The 16,759-nt window shown below is 50.3% G+C and overlaps 1 protein-coding gene across 1 annotated transcript in view; it reads right to left on the minus strand.

The window, feature by feature from the left end:
• DNMT3B (DNA methyltransferase 3 beta) overlaps positions 1 to 16,759 on the minus strand; it is a 54,769-nt gene that overhangs the window by 4,549 nt on the left and 33,461 nt on the right. Inside the window, exons 11-18 of the mRNA XM_060263593.1 lie at positions 15,625 to 15,737; positions 15,329 to 15,512; positions 10,900 to 10,984; positions 9,529 to 9,674; positions 6,002 to 6,092; positions 5,739 to 5,887; positions 3,745 to 3,830; positions 1,241 to 1,310 (exon numbers count right to left, since the gene is read on the minus strand). Coding sequence (XP_060119576.1) covers positions 1,241 to 1,310; positions 3,745 to 3,830; positions 5,739 to 5,887; positions 6,002 to 6,092; positions 9,529 to 9,674; positions 10,900 to 10,984; positions 15,329 to 15,512; positions 15,625 to 15,737 — 924 coding nt within the window. The remainder of the gene's footprint in view (positions 1 to 1,240; positions 1,311 to 3,744; positions 3,831 to 5,738; positions 5,888 to 6,001; positions 6,093 to 9,528; positions 9,675 to 10,899; positions 10,985 to 15,328; positions 15,513 to 15,624; positions 15,738 to 16,759) is intronic.

A 16,759-nucleotide genomic window follows, 5' to 3' on the forward strand; every position in this document is an offset into this window, starting at 1 on the left:
AAAATAGCCAGCCAGAAGACAGAGGAAGACAGGCCAACCCTAAAAGATCATGGCCGACTCCTCGGGAATGTGGAAGGGGTCTTGAGGTCCTCAGCTCTCTATTCCCTCGTGGGGGAACGAGGTCTCTCCACAGCGAATGCACCCTACGCCAGCACGTCTGCGGAATGCTTGACATATTTTGCTCGGGAGTGCAGACACCAGGGGGATCATCTTTCAGCCTCGCTTGGGCAAGGTCACAGTGAGCACAGAAATCCACCAAAGGGAAAGCGGGCTTCAGCTAACACACCGGAGAGAGCGGCTGTGTCCACTAGAACAAAGGTGTCAAAACATGCGTCCCGGGGGCCAAATCAGGCCCAAGCAACTGGCTGTCATCTGCTTTGTCTCCCCCCCCCCCTTCCTCCTCAAGGGAGGAGCCTCAACCAATGGAGAAAATAAGAGGCTTTGCTCTGTCGCTCCTGTGTGACTGAGCAAGCCTGGCAAAGCAAGCTGAGGTGCAGAAGGAAGCAAGAGAGAGGGAGAAGGAAGCAAATGGCAGCCAGTTGCTCGGGAGGCCTGATAGGAGCCCTCCGGGAGCCTGATTCGGCCCCTGGTCTGCATGTCCAAGGGAGGAGCCTCAGCCAATGGAGAAAATAAGAGGCTGCTCTGTAGCTCCTGTGCGACTGAGCAAGCCTGGCAAAGCAAGCTGAGGTGCAGAAGGAAGCAAGAGAGAGGGAGAAGGAAGCAGATGGCAGCCAGTTGCTCGGGGGGCCTGATAGGAGCCCTCCGGGAGCCTGATTCGGCCCCTGGTCTGCATGTCCAAGGGAGGAGCCTCAGCCAATGGAGAAAATAAGAGGCTTTGCTCTGTAGCTCCTGTGCGACTGAGCAAGCCTGGCAAAGCAAGCTGAGGTGCAGAAGGAAGCAAGAGAGAGGGAGAAGGAAGCAGATGGCAGCCAGTTGCTCGGGGGCCTGATAGGAGCCCTCCGGGGGCCTGATTTGGCCCCCGGGTCACATGTTTCACACCTCTGATTTAGAGTAACTGTGGATCACATGTGCTCAAGCCATCCATGCCGCCTTAAATAATTAATTAATTTTAATGTATTGGTTTAATTGTTTTTAACTATTCGGATGTTTTATTGTTGATTTTACTGTTTTAGCATGTTGGAATCCGCCCTGAGCCCTAATGGGCAAAGGCAGACTATAAACGTACAAGGTAATAATAATAAAATAATAAAAACTCTCCAAATTGAGCAGCGAGTCTTACCTTGGCCGTCCTGCTGTACTCTAAGCAGTCCTGGAGTTCAAGTTTATCCATCTTAGAAGCCACCAACGGCCTAGAAACAGACAAAACCCTTTACAGCCTCAAATCCAGCCCCTGTCCTGAGAGGATGGCAAAAGGACGCAAGGTGTGGAAAGGGCAGACAAAGAAATGCTTTTCTCCCTTCAAATTATGGAAGGTAAATCTGAAATTGACGAAGTCCTCCCTGTTTAAAGAAAATTTATATAAAATGGCCCACCGATGGTATTTTACTCCGGAAAAGCTTTCTAGAGCCTTTCCCGAACACTTCCGATAAATGTTGGAAATGTGCTAAAGTGAAAGGCTCTCTATTTCATATGTGGTGGAAATGTGATCTAGGCAAAAAAATATTGGGTGCAAATATCGCTCTGGTGCCAAAAGATTTTAAAAATGAGAATTCCACATGTACCAGAGTTATACTTATTAAATATTTGTAAAATCTCCTTACCTAAAACAACGAAAAAGTTATTACTCCATATCGTTACTGTACCAAGGATTTTATATGCTAAATACTAAAAACCTCTCAAATACCGAATAAAAAGGAATTCTTGTTTAAATTGCTGGATGCAGCAGAAATGGATATGGCTAACCTACAGGTTGAAAGAAGGAAATGTAAGAGAGTGTAAGAAAACTTGGAATCCCATGTATGTATGGGCTAAACAACTGGGTTTTGAATGGATACAATAACATTTTTTGTATTAGTTTCAGTTAATTCGCTCCATTAGATGATGTATATAGGTACAATAATGTATATTTTTTTTTCTTTTCATTTTTGTTTGTGTTGTTTTCCTTTTTATGCTAAGTGTATTGTGTATGTTAGCCTTTCTTTTTTTCTCTCTTTTTGGTGTAAATAAAAATTTTAATTTAAAAAAGAAATGCTTTTCTCCCTTCCTTGAAATACAAGAACTTGTGGGCAATCAGTGAAATCGATGAGCGGTGAGCTTAGAACTGACAAAAGGAAGTCCTTCTTCCCCCCAACTCATTAACATGGACCTCTGCTCCAGATGTCCATGCTCCAATCCCCTCTTGAAGCTGGCTATGCTTGCAGCCACTCCCCGTTGTAATCAAGCCAGTTGCAACAACAGTTTTAACAAACAGAGTGTAAAGGTCAAGGTCGTCCCCTGTGCAAGCCCCAGTCGTTTCCGACTCCGGGGTGACGTCGCATCAAGACGTTTTCACGACAGACTTTTTACGGGGTGGTTTGCCATGGCCTTCCGCAGTCATCTACACCAGGGGTCCCCAACCCGCGGATATTCCCATGTGGGCCGCGCAGCCTCGCCGTTCCCGTTTATACCACTTTAAGGCCGGGGAAGGTGCCATGAAGCGCTTTCCAGGCCGACCGACCCCGCACCAATCAGCTGATCCAATCAGCAGGGGAAACCTCAGCTTGAGACCCCGGAGAGCCGCTGCCAGTCTGAGTAGACAAGACTCACTTTGATGGACCGAGGGTCTGGTTCAGTAGAAGGCAGCTTCGTATGTTCATAATCTTTGGGGAGGGATGGTGGCTCAGGGGTAGACAATCTGCTTGGGAAGCAGAAGGTCCCAGGTTCAATCCCCGGCATCTCCAACTAAAAAGGGTCCAGGCAAGTAGGCGTGAAAAACATCAGCTTGAGACCCTGGAGAGCAGGGGAGCGATGGTGGCTCAGCGGTAGAGCACCTGCTTGGTAAGCAGAAGGTCCCAGGTTCAATCCCCGGCATCTCCAACTCAAAAGAGTCCAGGCAAGTAGGCATGGAAAACCTCAGCTTGAGACCCTAGAGAGCCGCTGCCAGTCTGAGTAGACAAGACTCACTTTGATGGACCAAGGGTCTGATTCAGTAGAAGGCAGCTTCATATGTTCATAATCTTTGGGGAGGGACTGTGGCTCAGGGGTAGAGCATCTGCTTGGTAAGCAGAAGGTCCCAGGTTTAATCCCCGGCATCTCCAACTAAAAAGGGTCCTGGCAAGTAGGCATGAAAGACCTTGAGACCCTGGAGAGCAGGGGAGGGACGGTGGCTCAGTGGCAGAGCATCTGGTTGGTAAGCAGAAGGTCCCAGGTTCAATCCCCGGCATCTCCAACTAAAAAAGGGTCCAGGCGAGTAGGTGTGAAAAACCTTAGAGACCCTGGAGAGCAGGGGAGGGAGGGTGGCTCAGGGGTAGACAATCTGCTTGGGAGGCTGCAGGGGGCAGAGCAGAGGAGGAAGTAGAAAATGGGGGAGGGGGGAGGAGGGGGTGCGACGTGGTGGGCGGCCCTTGGCCTTGGGACCACGGTTGGCCGGCCAGCCCTGGGGCTGGTCCCTGGAAGAAAAAAAGTTGGGGGCCTCTGATCTACGCTTTCCCTCCAGCAAGCTGGGTCCTCATTTGACCGACCTCGGAAGGGTGGAAGGCTGAGTCAACCTCGAGCCGGCAACCTGTACCAGCTTCCACTGGGATTCCTACGGAAAGCCCGGACGAAGGAGGAGACGAGGAGAAAAAAGAGGTTCCCCCTAATTACCGGTTCATCCCAGGCAGGTTCCCCCAGAAATACCGCGCTCGGTGAGCAGCTGAGACCTTGATGGCGTCGATCATAACTGGGTTGCACTGGAGAGCAAAAAAAAAAAAAAAATACTATTAAGGAAAAATACATGAGTCCAGGGCAGCGCAGAAGATGGGAATGGGAAAGTATTCCACTCCAAAAAACAGTCATATATTAAAGAGCCAGCGTAGTATAGTTACAGCAGGGGTCTTCAGGAGAGCCAGTTTGGTGTAGTGGTTATGTGTGCGGACACTTACCTGGGAGAACCGGGTTTGATTCCCCACTCCTCCACTTGCACCTGCTAGCATGGCCTTGGGTCAGCCATAGCTCTCATATCTGGGAGAACCGGGTTTGATTCCCCACTCCTCTACTTGCACCTGCTGGAATGGCCTTGGGTCAGCCATAGCTCTGGCAGAGGTTGTCCTTGAAAGGGCAGTTGCTGTGAGAGCCCTCTCAGCCCCACCCACCTCACAGGGTGTCTGTTGTGGGGGAGGAAGGGGAAGGAGATTGTGAGCCGCTCTGAGACTCTTCGGAGTGGAGGGCGGGATATAAATCCAATATCTTCATCTACCTCACATGGTGTCTGTTGTGGGGGAGGAAGGGAAAGGAGATTGTGAGCCGCTCTGAGACTCTTCGGAGTGGAGGGCGGGATATAAATCCAATCTCTTCATCTACCTCCCAGGGTGTCTGTTGTGGGGGAGGAAGGGAAAGGAGATTGTGAGCCGCTCTGAGCAACTTTGGAGTGGAGGTTGGATATAAATCCAATCTCTTCATCTACCTCCCAGGGTGTCTGTTGTGGGGGAGGAAGGGAAAGGAGATTGTGAGCCGCTCTGAGCAACTTTGGAGTGGAGGTTGGATATAAATCCAATGTCTTCATCTACCTCACAGGGTGTCTGTTGTGGGGGGGGGGAAGGGAAAGGAGATTGTGAGCCGCTCTGAGACTCTTCGGAGTGGAGGGCGGGATATAAATCCAATCTCTTCATCTACCTCACAGGGTGTCTGTTGTGGGGGAGGAAGGGAAAGGAGATTGTGAGCCGCTCTGAGACTCTTCGGAGTGGAGGGCGGGATATAAATCCAATATCTTCATCTACCTCACAGGGTGTCTGTTGTGGGGGAGGAAGGGAAAGGAGATTGCGAGCTGCTCTGAGACTCTTCGGAGTGGAGGGCAGGATATAAATCCAATATCTTCATCTACCTCACAGGGTGTCTGTTGTGGGGGAGGAAGGGAAAGGAGATTGTGAGCTGCTCTGAGACTCTTTGGAGTGGAGGGCAGGATATAAATCCAATGTCTTCATCTACCTCACAGGGTGTCTGTTGTGGGGGAGGAAGGGGAAGGAGATTGTGAGCTGCTCTGAGACTCTTCGGAGTGGAGGGCGGGATATAAATCCAATATCTTCATCTACCTCACAGGGTGTCTATTGTGGGGGAGGAAGGGAAAGGAGATTGTGAGCCGCTCTGAGACTCTTCAGAGTGGAGGGAGGGATATAAATCCAGTATCTTCATCTACCTCACAGGGTGTCTGTTGTGGGGGAGGAAGGTAATGGAGATTGTGAGCCACTCTGAGACTCTTCGGAGTGGAGGGCGGGATATAAATCCAATATCTTCTTCTTCTTCCCCTCCTGCAGCCTTCTGGGAGACCAGCCTGAAAGACTTCCTGTCTCTTTAGGAGGCCTCCTCAGAATGGCTGCTTCCAGACAGGAGGGGAGGAGGAAGAGGCTAAGCCCCAAAGCCTGCCTTTGAGTTTGAGGCTCCTCCAACCACTCCCAAACACAGGTCTAAACTGGTGTTTCTCCACAGTGGCCGTTCAACCTCAAGGACCTGCAGGACTGAGTATCGCTCAAGGGATAAGGAGAAGTGACCCAGGGGGATCCAGGCTTGGGTCTCTGGCACTAGGGCAGCTAACTGAGAAGTCCCGGATGGCACCGCTCTTCCCTTTTTCTGCAGGGCGGCACGGACCAGCCGGCGGCTCTTACCTCCAAAAACCGAGAGATGTCTCTCTTGTCGTTCACGCGCATCGCCACGACGTTCTCGAACATCCAGAAGAAGGGCCGTTCCTCCCCAGCCTTGGGACGGGCGTAATTGAGGAGGTGATAGAATTCGAAGAAGAGCCGCCCAGTCCCCTCTAAAAAGGGAGGAGGAGGGACAGCTGGAGAGCAGCCAATGACAGCATCGGCGTCCTTGGTTTGAAGGCAGACCGACCGACAAGCCCCCCTCCCCTTTCGGGCCGGCTTCTTACCGTACAAGCCTTTCCGAGCCGGGTTGACGATAGAGAGGTCGTTGCAGGGACTCCCGCCAATCACCAAGTCAAACGGGCCCCACTCGTCAATCTGCAACAGACCCGAGGGGCGGGCTTAGCGCCATCGAAAGCAAAGGAGCAGGCCTTCCCCTTGAAGATCACTCCAGCCCTTGAACCTTTGTTCAGTCGCTCGATTAAATGAACGAAGCCAAAGATCTGGATCTTCGGCACACGTTCGCTTGGCTTATTTATTTATTTATTTATTCTTAAGAACATAAGAACATAAGAGAAGCCATGTTGGATCAGGCCAACGGCCCATCAAGTCCAACACTCTGTGTCACACAGTGGCAAAAAATGTTATATACACACATACACTGTGGCTAATAGCCACTGATGGACCTCTGCTCCATATTTTTATCTAAACCCCTCTTGAAGGTGGCTGTACTTGTGGCCGCCACCACCTCCTGTGGCAGTGAATTCCACATGTTAATCACCCTTTGGGTGAAGAAGTACTTCCTTTTATCCGTTTTAACCTGTCTGCTCAGCAATTTCATCGAATGCCCACGAGTTCTTGTATTGTGAGAAAGGGAGAAAAGTACTTCTTTCTCTACTTTCTCCATTCCATGCATTATCTTGTAAACCTCTATCATGTCACCCCGCAGTCGACGTTTCTCCAAGCTAAAGAGTCCCAAGCGTTTCAACCTTTCTTCATAGGGAAAGTGCTCCAGCCCTTTAATCATTCTAGTTGCCCTTCTCTGCACCTTCTCTAAAGCTATAATATCCTTTTTGAGGTGCGGCGACCAGAACTCGGCTTATTTCTTGGCTTATTTATTTATTCATTCATTCATTCATTCCGGGATTTATATCCCGCCCTTCCCACGAGTGGCTCAGGGCGGCTTCCAACAAACAATAAAACAATAAAATCGGCACAGCGTAATTACATTTAAAATCAAGCATTTAAAAACCTTAAAACCTTAAAAAATTTTAGCATTAAAACTATACAGTAATCACAGAGATCTAGAAAGCTACACTTATCCAGTCAGGCGTAGGCTAACCGGAAGAGGGTTGTCTTACAGGCCCTGCGGAACTGAGTAAGATCCGAAGGAGAGGAACAAACCAAACGTACTGGAGAGTGGCGTCGGGGTGCTCTCAACGCTTCGAGCAGCCAGCGAGCGTTGGGAAGACCCACAACCCAATTCTCACTCAGTCCCAAAGTTCCCCGAGGGAGTGTAGCCCAGCCGCTCTTTCAGCCACTCAAGGGTTCGTATTAAAAATTCCAGAAGCCCCCCTCACAGACAATGTTCCCTCTAAGCTGCAGAGCCGTGAGCAAAAATTCTACTTTGTGAGCTACTGGCATTAAAGTTGTGAGCGACTGCATACATTATCGCAGGGGTGGCCAACGGTAGCTCTCCAGTTGTTGTTGTTTTTGCCTACGACTCCCATCAGCCCCAGCCAGCACGGCCAATGGCGGGGGCTGATGGGAGTTGTAGGCAAAAAAAAACATCTGGAGAGCTACCGTTGGCCACCCCTGCATTATTGTGTTCTGCGGTCATCCTTCCTGAGCTAAGACAAAAATGTGTGAGCTGGAGGCTAAAAATTGTGAGCCAGCTGATGCTATCTCAGTTTAGAGGGAACACTGCTCACAGATCATTTTCTTAAGAACATAAGAGAAGCCATGTTGGATCAGGCCAGTGGCCCATCCAGTCCAACTCTCTGTGGCACATAAGAACATAAGAGAAGCCCTTTTGGATCAGGCCAGTGGCCCATACAGTCCAACTCTCTGTGGCACATAAGAACATAAGAGAAGCCCTGTTGGATCAGGACAGTGGCCCATCCAGTCCAACTCTCTGTGGCACATAAGAACATAAGAAAAGCCCTTTTGGATCAGGCCAGTGGCCCATCCAGTCCAACTCTCTGTGGCACATAAGAACATAAGAGAAGCCCTGTTGGATCAGGACAGTGGCCCATCCAGTCCAACTCTCTGTGGCACATAAGAACATAAGAAAAGCCCTTTTGGATCAGGCCAGTGGCCCATCCAGTCCAACTCTCTGTGGCACATAAGAACATAAGAGAAGCCCTGTTGGATCAGGACAGTGGCCCATCCAGTCCAACTCTCTGTGGCACATAAGAACATAAGAAAAGCCCTTTTGGATCAGGCCAGTGGCCCATCCAGTCCAACTCTCTGTGGCACATAAGAACATAAGAGAAGCCCTGTTGGATCAGGACAGTGGCCCATCCAGTCCAACTCTCTGTGGCACATAAGAACATAAGAAAAGCCCTTTTGGATCAGGCCAGTGGCCCATCCAGTCCAACTCTCTGTGGCACATAAGAACATAAGAGAAGCCCTGTTGGATCAGGACAGTGGCCCATCCAGTCCAACTCTCTGTGGCACATAAGAACATAAGAAAAGCCCTTTTGGATCAGGCCAGTGGCCCATACAGTCCAACTCTCTGTGGCACATAAGAACATAAGAGAAGCCCTGTTGGATCAGGCCAGTGGCCCCTCCAGTCCACTCTGTGTCACATAAGAACATAAGAGAAGAGAAGCCATGTTGGATCAGGCCAGTGGACCATCCAGTCCAACACTCTATGTCACACAGTGGCCAAAATTTGTGTTTGTATACACACACACACACACACACACATATATATATATATATATACTGTGGCTAATAGCCACCGATGGACCTCTGCTCCATATTTTTATCCAATTCCCTCTTGAAGCTGGCTATGCTTGTAGCCGCCACCACCTCCTGGGGCAGTGAATTCCACATATTAATCACCCTTTGGGTGAAGAAGTACTTCCTTTTATCTGTTTTAACCTGACTGCTCAGCAATTTTATCGAATGCCCACGAGTTCTTGTATTGAAAGAAAGGGAGAAAAGTACTTCTTTCTCTGCTTTCTCCATCCCATGCATTATCTTGTAAACCTCTATCATGTCACCCCGCAGTCGATGTTTCTTAGCCACAATCATCCACCAGATACCATGAGGGGTTTTTTTTGTCTTACTTAAGTATGAGCAAAAGGGAACAGGTATTGATGTCCCCTGCAAAAAGAGGCTGAATGGATTTTTCCGTTAAACACACTCTCACCTGGAGGTTTACATTCAACTCTACTTGTCTTGTTTTATTTAAACCACTGGAGAATAGTTTTTCTAATGCATCGGCAATCAATATGTGACTTCTCTTATGTTCTTATGTGACACAGAGTGTTGGACTGGATGGGCCATTGGCCTGATCCAACAGGGCTTCTCTTATGTTCTTCTGTGACACAGTGTTGGACTGGAGGGGCCATTGGCCTGATCCAACAGGGCTTCTGTTGTGTTCTTCTGTGACACAGAGTGTTGGACTGGAGGGGCCATTGGCCTGATCCAACAGGGCTTCTCTTCTGTTCTTATGTGACACAGAGTGTTGGACTGGATGGGCCACTGGCCTGATCCAAGATGGCTTCACTTATGTTCTCACAGGATGAAGTGGCCAGCTCCTGTACAGTCAAGAACACAAGTCATGCTGTGCGCATCTCCTCACATTTCTCTTGGTTATGTTTCGGACATCATGGACGTATTTGATGTTCCCTTCATGCCGCACGGTCCCCACTGCTATGGATTCTTCGCAGATCTCGGAGGCGATGTACTTCTCCACTTTAATGCCCAGGTCACGCAGCACCAGATAACCTACGGGGAAGGAGTTTCATGGGTTAGAATGCGGCTATCTGGCTCAGTGGGCTCAGGTCCCTCTTGAATCCCCCGACAGGTTGGCATGTGCAGCACTCACATAACACAAAAGTGAAGGATCTGGACTATACGAGGACGTAGTCTAGATGTGGACACAAGCTGTAGGACAGCGAATCCTCAACATGCAGTGGCACAAATACACATACACCACACACAACACCCTGCTAGCAGCAATGATGGAACACAACGATACATGAATGTTGCTTGTCAGGGGGTGAAATGTAGGATGAGGAGCAGATACACAAATGCATAGCGCTAGACAGAGCATTAAACTAACCACATTGGCCTTGCTTGTGGGTCACAAAGAAAGCTGCCACACTATGGGAAAAAGAGAGACTGAAGAAGGAGATGACAACTGCAGATTTATACCCCGCCCATCTCTCTGAACCAGAGACTCAAGAGCAGCTTACAATCTCTTATATCTTCTCCCCCCACAACAGACACCCTGGGACGTGGGTGGGGCTGAGAGAGCTCTGACAGAATCTGCCCATTCAAGGACAACTCCTAAGAGAGCTCTGGCTGACCCAAGGGCATTCCAGCAGGTGCAAGTGGAGGAGTGGGGGAATCAAACCCGGTTCTCCCAGATAAGAGTCCCCGTACTTAACCACTACACCAAACTGGTTCTTTGACTGGGACCCAAGTCTGCCTCTCTCACTGGGACCCAAGAAGAAGAATGGAGATTTATTCCCTGCCCTTCTCTCTGAATCAGAGACGCAGAGTGGCTTATAATCTCCTATATCTTCTCCCCTCACACACCCTGTGAGGTAGGTGGGGCTGAGAGAGCTCTGACAGAATCTGCCCTTTCAAGGACAACTCCTACAAGAGCTCTGGCTGACCCAAGGCCATTCCAGCAGCTGCAAGTGGAGGAGTGGAACCAAACCAGGTTCTCCCAGATAAGAGTTCGCACACTTACAAAATATCTGTCAAAGTGGGCCAGCCATCTCTAACCAGGACAGAACCCCCAGCCTAAAAACTGGGAATTTACATTAAAGGAAATATGGGCTCCAGTGGTGGGAGGGACCGGAGGCTCGTGGTGAAATAGACCTGTTTGGACTCAGTGACCAGACCGTCACGCCGACCAAAGGTCCTCAGAACCTCCCGGCTCTCACCGAAGCATTAATCGCAAGCTTGAAGTCAGACCTGTCTAGCAGTGACGGGGCCTTACCTGTGGCGATGCCGTCGAAGAGAGACAGCACTCTGATCGGCTTCCTCTTGGCCGCTGGAACGGCCGGGTAGATTTTGGGTGGTTCCTGCCAGGAGGAAGAGGCGTAAAGGGCAGTGAGAAAAGGCACCCATGAGTCACACCACAAGGGGCACAGGCAAGCATCAACGGCCCGCAGCATGGCACATCTGGGCACGGCTGATGGACTGCGGCACCCACATGCTTGTAAACCCAAGCCTACATCCACGGCTTCTTTTTGTAGCAGGAACTCCTTTGCATATTAGATCACACGCCCCTGATGAAGCCAATCCTCCTGGAGCTTACAGTAAGCCCTGTAAGAAGAGTCCTGTAAGCTCCTGGAGGATTGCCTACATCAGGGGTGTGTGGCCTAATATGCAAAGGAGTTCCTGCTACAAAAAGAACACAAGAACGTAAGAGAAGCCATGTTGGATCAGGCCAGTGGCCCATCCAGTCCAACACTCTGTGTCACATAAGAACATAAGAGAAGCCATGTTGGATCAGGCCAGTAGCCCATCCAATCCAACACTCTGGGTCACATAAGAGAAGCCCTGTTGGAACAGGCCAGTGGCCCATCCAGTCCAACACTCTGTGTCACAAAAGAACATAAGAGAAGCCATGTTGGATCAGGCCAGTGGCCCATCCAGTCCAACACTCGGTGTCACATAAGAACACAAGAGAAGCCATGTTGGATCAGGCCAATGGCCCATGTTCTTATGTGACACAAAGTGTTGGACTGGAGGGGCCACTGGCCTGATCCCACAGGGCTTCTCTTATGTTCTTATGTGACACAGAGTGTTGGACTGGAGGGGCCACTGGCCTGATCCCACAGGGCTTCTCTTATGTTCTTATGTGACACAAAGTGTTGGACTGGAGGGGCCACTGGCCTGATCCCACAGGGCTTCTCTTATGTTCTTATGTGACACAGAGTGTTGGACTGGAGGGGCCGTTGGCCTGATCCAACATGGCTTCTCTTATGTTCTTAAGATAGATGCGTTACGGCACTTGTTTATTTTCCCTTCACCCTTTTACTGGTTCATGCACCTTGTTAATGTATATTGCACTGGAATAAACCTTCTTGTTGATGTCGTTCACTCTGCCTGGTCCTCACGCCTGTTATTTGGCCTAAGCTACATGAGGCCTGAAGGCTTTGGGAGGGGACTCTGAGCCTTCTCAAGGGTAACCTTTAACCCAGAGTGGTGGCAGCACTTGGTGAGACCCCCGAGTCGTGACAGACCTCGAGATTCAGAGTGGAGGGCAGGGTATAAATCCAATGTCTTCTTCTATTCCACCTGTCATCCTCTAAGACACACTCTCAACCACTATAAGACACACTATGCAGGGGGTTGCAAGATTATGCCTGGGATGGAGAAAGTAGAGAAAGAAGGACTTTTCTCCCTTTCTCACAATACAAGAACTCGTGGGCATTCGATGAAATTGCTGAGCAGTCGGATTAGAACGGATAAAAGGAAGTCCTTCACCCAAAGGGTGATTAACATGTGGAATTCACTGCCACAGGAGGTGGTGGCGGCTACAAACATAGCCAGCTTCAAGAGGGGATTGGATAAAAATATGGAGCAGAGGTCCATCAGTTGCTATTAACCACAGTATATTACAGGAACTGTCTGGGGCAGGGATGCTCTGTATTCTTGGTGCTTGGTGGGGGGGGGCAAAGTGGAAGAGCTTCTAGCCCCAATTGTGAACCTCCTGATGGCACTTGGGGGGGGGGGGTTGGCCGCTTTGTGACACAGAGTGTTGGACTGGATGGGCCATTGGCCTGATCCAACATGGCTACTCTTGTGTTCTTTTGTGACACAGAGTGTTGGACTGGAGGGGCCATTGGCCTGATCCAACATGGCTTCTCTTATGTGACACAGAGTGTTGGACTGGAGGGGCCACTGGCCTGATCCAACAGAGCTTCTCTTATGTTCTTATGTGACACAGAGTGTTGGACTGGATGGGCCATTGGCCTGATCCAACATGGCTTCTCTTATGTTCTTATGTGACACAGTGTTGGACTGGATGGGCCATTGGCCTGATCCAACATGGCTTCTCTTATGTTCTTATGTGACACAGAGTGTTGGACTGGATGGGCCATTGGCCTGATCCAACATGGCTTCTCTTATGTGACACAGAGTGTTGGACTGGATGGGCCATTGGCCTGATACCACAGAGCTTCTCTTATGTTCGTATGTGACAGAGTGTTGGACTAGATGGGCCATTGGCCTGATCCAACAGGGCTTCTCTTATGTTCTTATGTGACACAGAGTGTTGGACTGGAGGGGCCATTGGCCTGATCGAACATGGCTTCTCTTATGTGACACAGAGTGTTGGACTGGAGGGGCCACTGGCCTGATCCAACAGAGCTTCTCTTATGTTCTTATGTGACACAGAGTGTTGGACTGGATGGGCCATTGGCCTGATCCAACATGGCTTCTCTTATGTTCTTATGTGACACAGAGTGTTGGACTGGATGGGCCATTGGCCTGATCCAACATGGCTTCTCTTATGTTCTTATGTGACACAGAGTGTTGGACTGGATGGGCCATTGGCCTGATCCAACATGGCTTCTCTTATGTTCTTATGTGACACAGAGTGTTGGACTGGATGGGCCATTGGCCTGATACAACAGAGCTTCTCTTATGTTCTTATGTGACACAGAGTGTTGGACTAGATGGGCCATTGGCCTGATCCAACAGGGCTTCTCTTATGTTCTTATGTGACACAGAGTATTGGACTGGAGGGGCCATTGGCCTGATCCAACAGAGCTTCTCTTATGTTCTTATGTGACACAGAGTGTTGGACTGGAGGGGCCATTGGCCTGATACAACAGAGCTTCTCTTATGTTCTTATGTGACACAGAGTGTTGGACTAGATGGGCCATTGGCCTGATCCAACATGGCTTCTCTTATGTGACACAGAGTGTTGGACTGGAGGGGCCACTGGCCTGATCCAACAGAGCTTCTCTTATGTTCTTATGTGACACAGAGTGTTGGACTGGATGGGCCATTGGCCTGATCCAACAGGGCTTCTCTTATGTTCTTATGTGACACAGAGTGTTGGACTGGATGGGCCATTGGCCTGATACAACAGAGCTTCTCTTATGTTCTTATGTGACACAGAGTGTTGGACTGGATGGGCCATTGGCCTGATCCAACAGGGTTTCTCTTATGTTCTTATGTGACACAGAGTGTTGGACTAGATGGGCCACTGGCCTGATCCAACAGGGCTTCTCTTATGTTCTTATGTGACACAGAGTGTTGGACTGGATGGGCCATTGGCCTGATCCAACAGGGCTTCTCTTATGTTCTTATGTGACACAGAGTGTTGGACTGGAGGGGCCACTGGCCTGATCCAACATGGCTTCTCTTATGTTCTTATGTGACACAGAGTGTTGGACTGGATGGCCCACTGGCCTGATACAACATGGCTTCTCTTATGTTCTTATGTGACACAGAGTGTTGGACTGGATGGCCCACTGGCCTGATACAACACAGCTTCTCTGATGTTCTTATGTGACACAGAGTGTTGGACTGGAGGGCCCACTGGCCTGATCCAACAGGGCTTCTCTTATGTTCTTATGTGACACAGAGTGTTGGACTGGATGGGCCATTGGCCTGATCCAACAGGGCTTCTCTTATGTTCTTATGTGACACAGAGTGTTGGACTGGAGGGCCCACTGGCCTGATCCAACATGGCTTCTCTTATTTTCTTATGTGACACAGAGTGTTGGACTGGATGGGCCATTGGCCTGATCCAACAGGGCTTCTCTTATGTTCTTATGTGACACAGAGTGTTGGACTGGATGGCCCACTGGCCTGATACAACATGGCTTCTCTTATGTTCTTATGTGACACAGAGTGTTGGACTGGATGGGCCATTGGCCTGATCCAACAGGGCTTCTCTTATGTTCTTATGTGACACAGAGTGTTGGACTGGATGGGCCATTGGCCTGATCCAACAGGGCTTCTCTTATGTTCTTATGTGACACAGAGTGTTGGACTGGAGGGCCCACTGGCCTGATCCAACAGGGCTTCTCTTATGTTCTTATGTGACACAGAGTGTTGGACTGGAGGGGCCACTGGCCTGATCCAACAGGGCTTCTCTTATGTTCTTATGTGACACAGAGTGTTGGACTGGATGGGCCACTGGCCTGATCCAACAGGGCTTCTCTGATGTTCTTATGTGACACAGAGTGTTGGACTGGATGAGCCATTGGCCTGATCCAACAGGGCTTCTCTTATGTTCTTATGGACTAGATGACCCTGGAAGTCCCTTCCAATGCCATGATTCTATGATTCTAACCGCTCCTTGGCCTGGGCAAACGGCACAACTCCCTTTGCGCCCCCCACCCCCCACCTGGCAGGGTTGCAGCCTTTCCTGCTCCCACGTCCGCCCTCCCCCCTTTCCTTACGTATTCCTGCTCCTGATGGCTTGTGAAGAATTCATTCAGGCGCAGGTTCCAGTCGTGCCGCCTCTGCAGGACGCCGTACCTCTTCTGCGGCTGGCACATGTAGCAGCTCCAGGGCTCTTGCTCCTTGGCCGCAGCGGCAGCCCCCGGCCCCACCAGAGCTTCCGAGCAGTCCACGCAGAAGCACCTGCAGAGAGAGAGAGAGAGAGCAGGCTCTGAACGCCGGTGGGGCAGCAGGCAGCGGCCAGCCGAAGGGAGCAGGGGACAGGGCGCGCGCCCAAGCGGAAAGGGCCACCCACCGGAAGCAGCTGGCGTTGCCACACAGCAGCAGCTCACTCCCCTCGCAGCAGATGGCACAGTAGGTCTGGTACCCGTCCTCGTCGTACATGTAGAAGAGCTCCAGAAACCGATCCTGCAAGGAGAGACGCAGAAGGATGGGCCAGGATTAAGAACATCAGAGAAGCCATGTTGGATCAGGCCAGTGGCCCATCAGGAGGTCCATCAGTGGGGCCGGGACACTAGAAGCCCTTCCACTGTGACCCCCCAAGAATACAGAGCATCACTGCCCCAGACATGACAATGTAAGAGAAGGCATGTTGGATCAGGCCAATGGCCCATCCAGTCCAACACTCTGTGTCACACAGTGGTCAAAAAACCCCAGGTGCCATCAGGAGGTCCATCAGTGGGACCAGGACACTAGAAGCCCTCCCACTATGCCTCCCCAAGCACCAAGGAGACAGAGCATCACTGCCCCAGACAGAAGGACATGAGAAGCCATGTTGGATCAGGCCAGTGGCCCCTCCAGTCCAATGCTCTGTGTCACACAGTGGTCAAAAAAACTGCAGGTGCCACCAGGAGGTCGATCATTGGGGCGAGGACACTAGAAGCCCTCCCACTATGCCTCCCCAAGCACCAAGGAGACAGAGCATCACTGCCTCAGACATAAGAGCATAAGAGAAGCCATGTTGGATCAGGCCAATGGCCCATTCAGTCCAACACTCTGTGTCACATAAGAACATAAGAGAAGCCCTGTTGGATCAGGCCAGTGGCCCCTCCAGTCCAACACTCTGTGTCACATAAGAACATAAGAGAAGCCATGTTGGATCAGGCCAATGGCCCATTCAGTCCAACACTCTGTATCACATAAGAACATAAGAGAAGCCATGTTGGATCAGGCCAGTGGCCCATCCAGTCCAACACTCTGTGTCACATAAGAACATAAGAGAAGCCCTGTTGGATCAGGCCAGTGGCCCCTCCAGTCCAACACTCTGTGTCACATAAGAACATAAGAGAAGCCCTGTTGGATCAGGCCAGTGGCCCCTCCAGTCCAACACTCTGTGTCACATAAGAACATAAGAGAAGCCCTGTTGGATCAGGCCAGTGGCCCCTCCAGTCCAACACTCTGTGTCACATAAGAACATAAGGGAAGCCATG

This window comes from Heteronotia binoei, chromosome 2, assembly GCF_032191835.1.
Source record: "Heteronotia binoei isolate CCM8104 ecotype False Entrance Well chromosome 2, APGP_CSIRO_Hbin_v1, whole genome shotgun sequence".
NCBI lineage: Eukaryota > Metazoa > Chordata > Lepidosauria > Squamata > Gekkonidae > Heteronotia > Heteronotia binoei.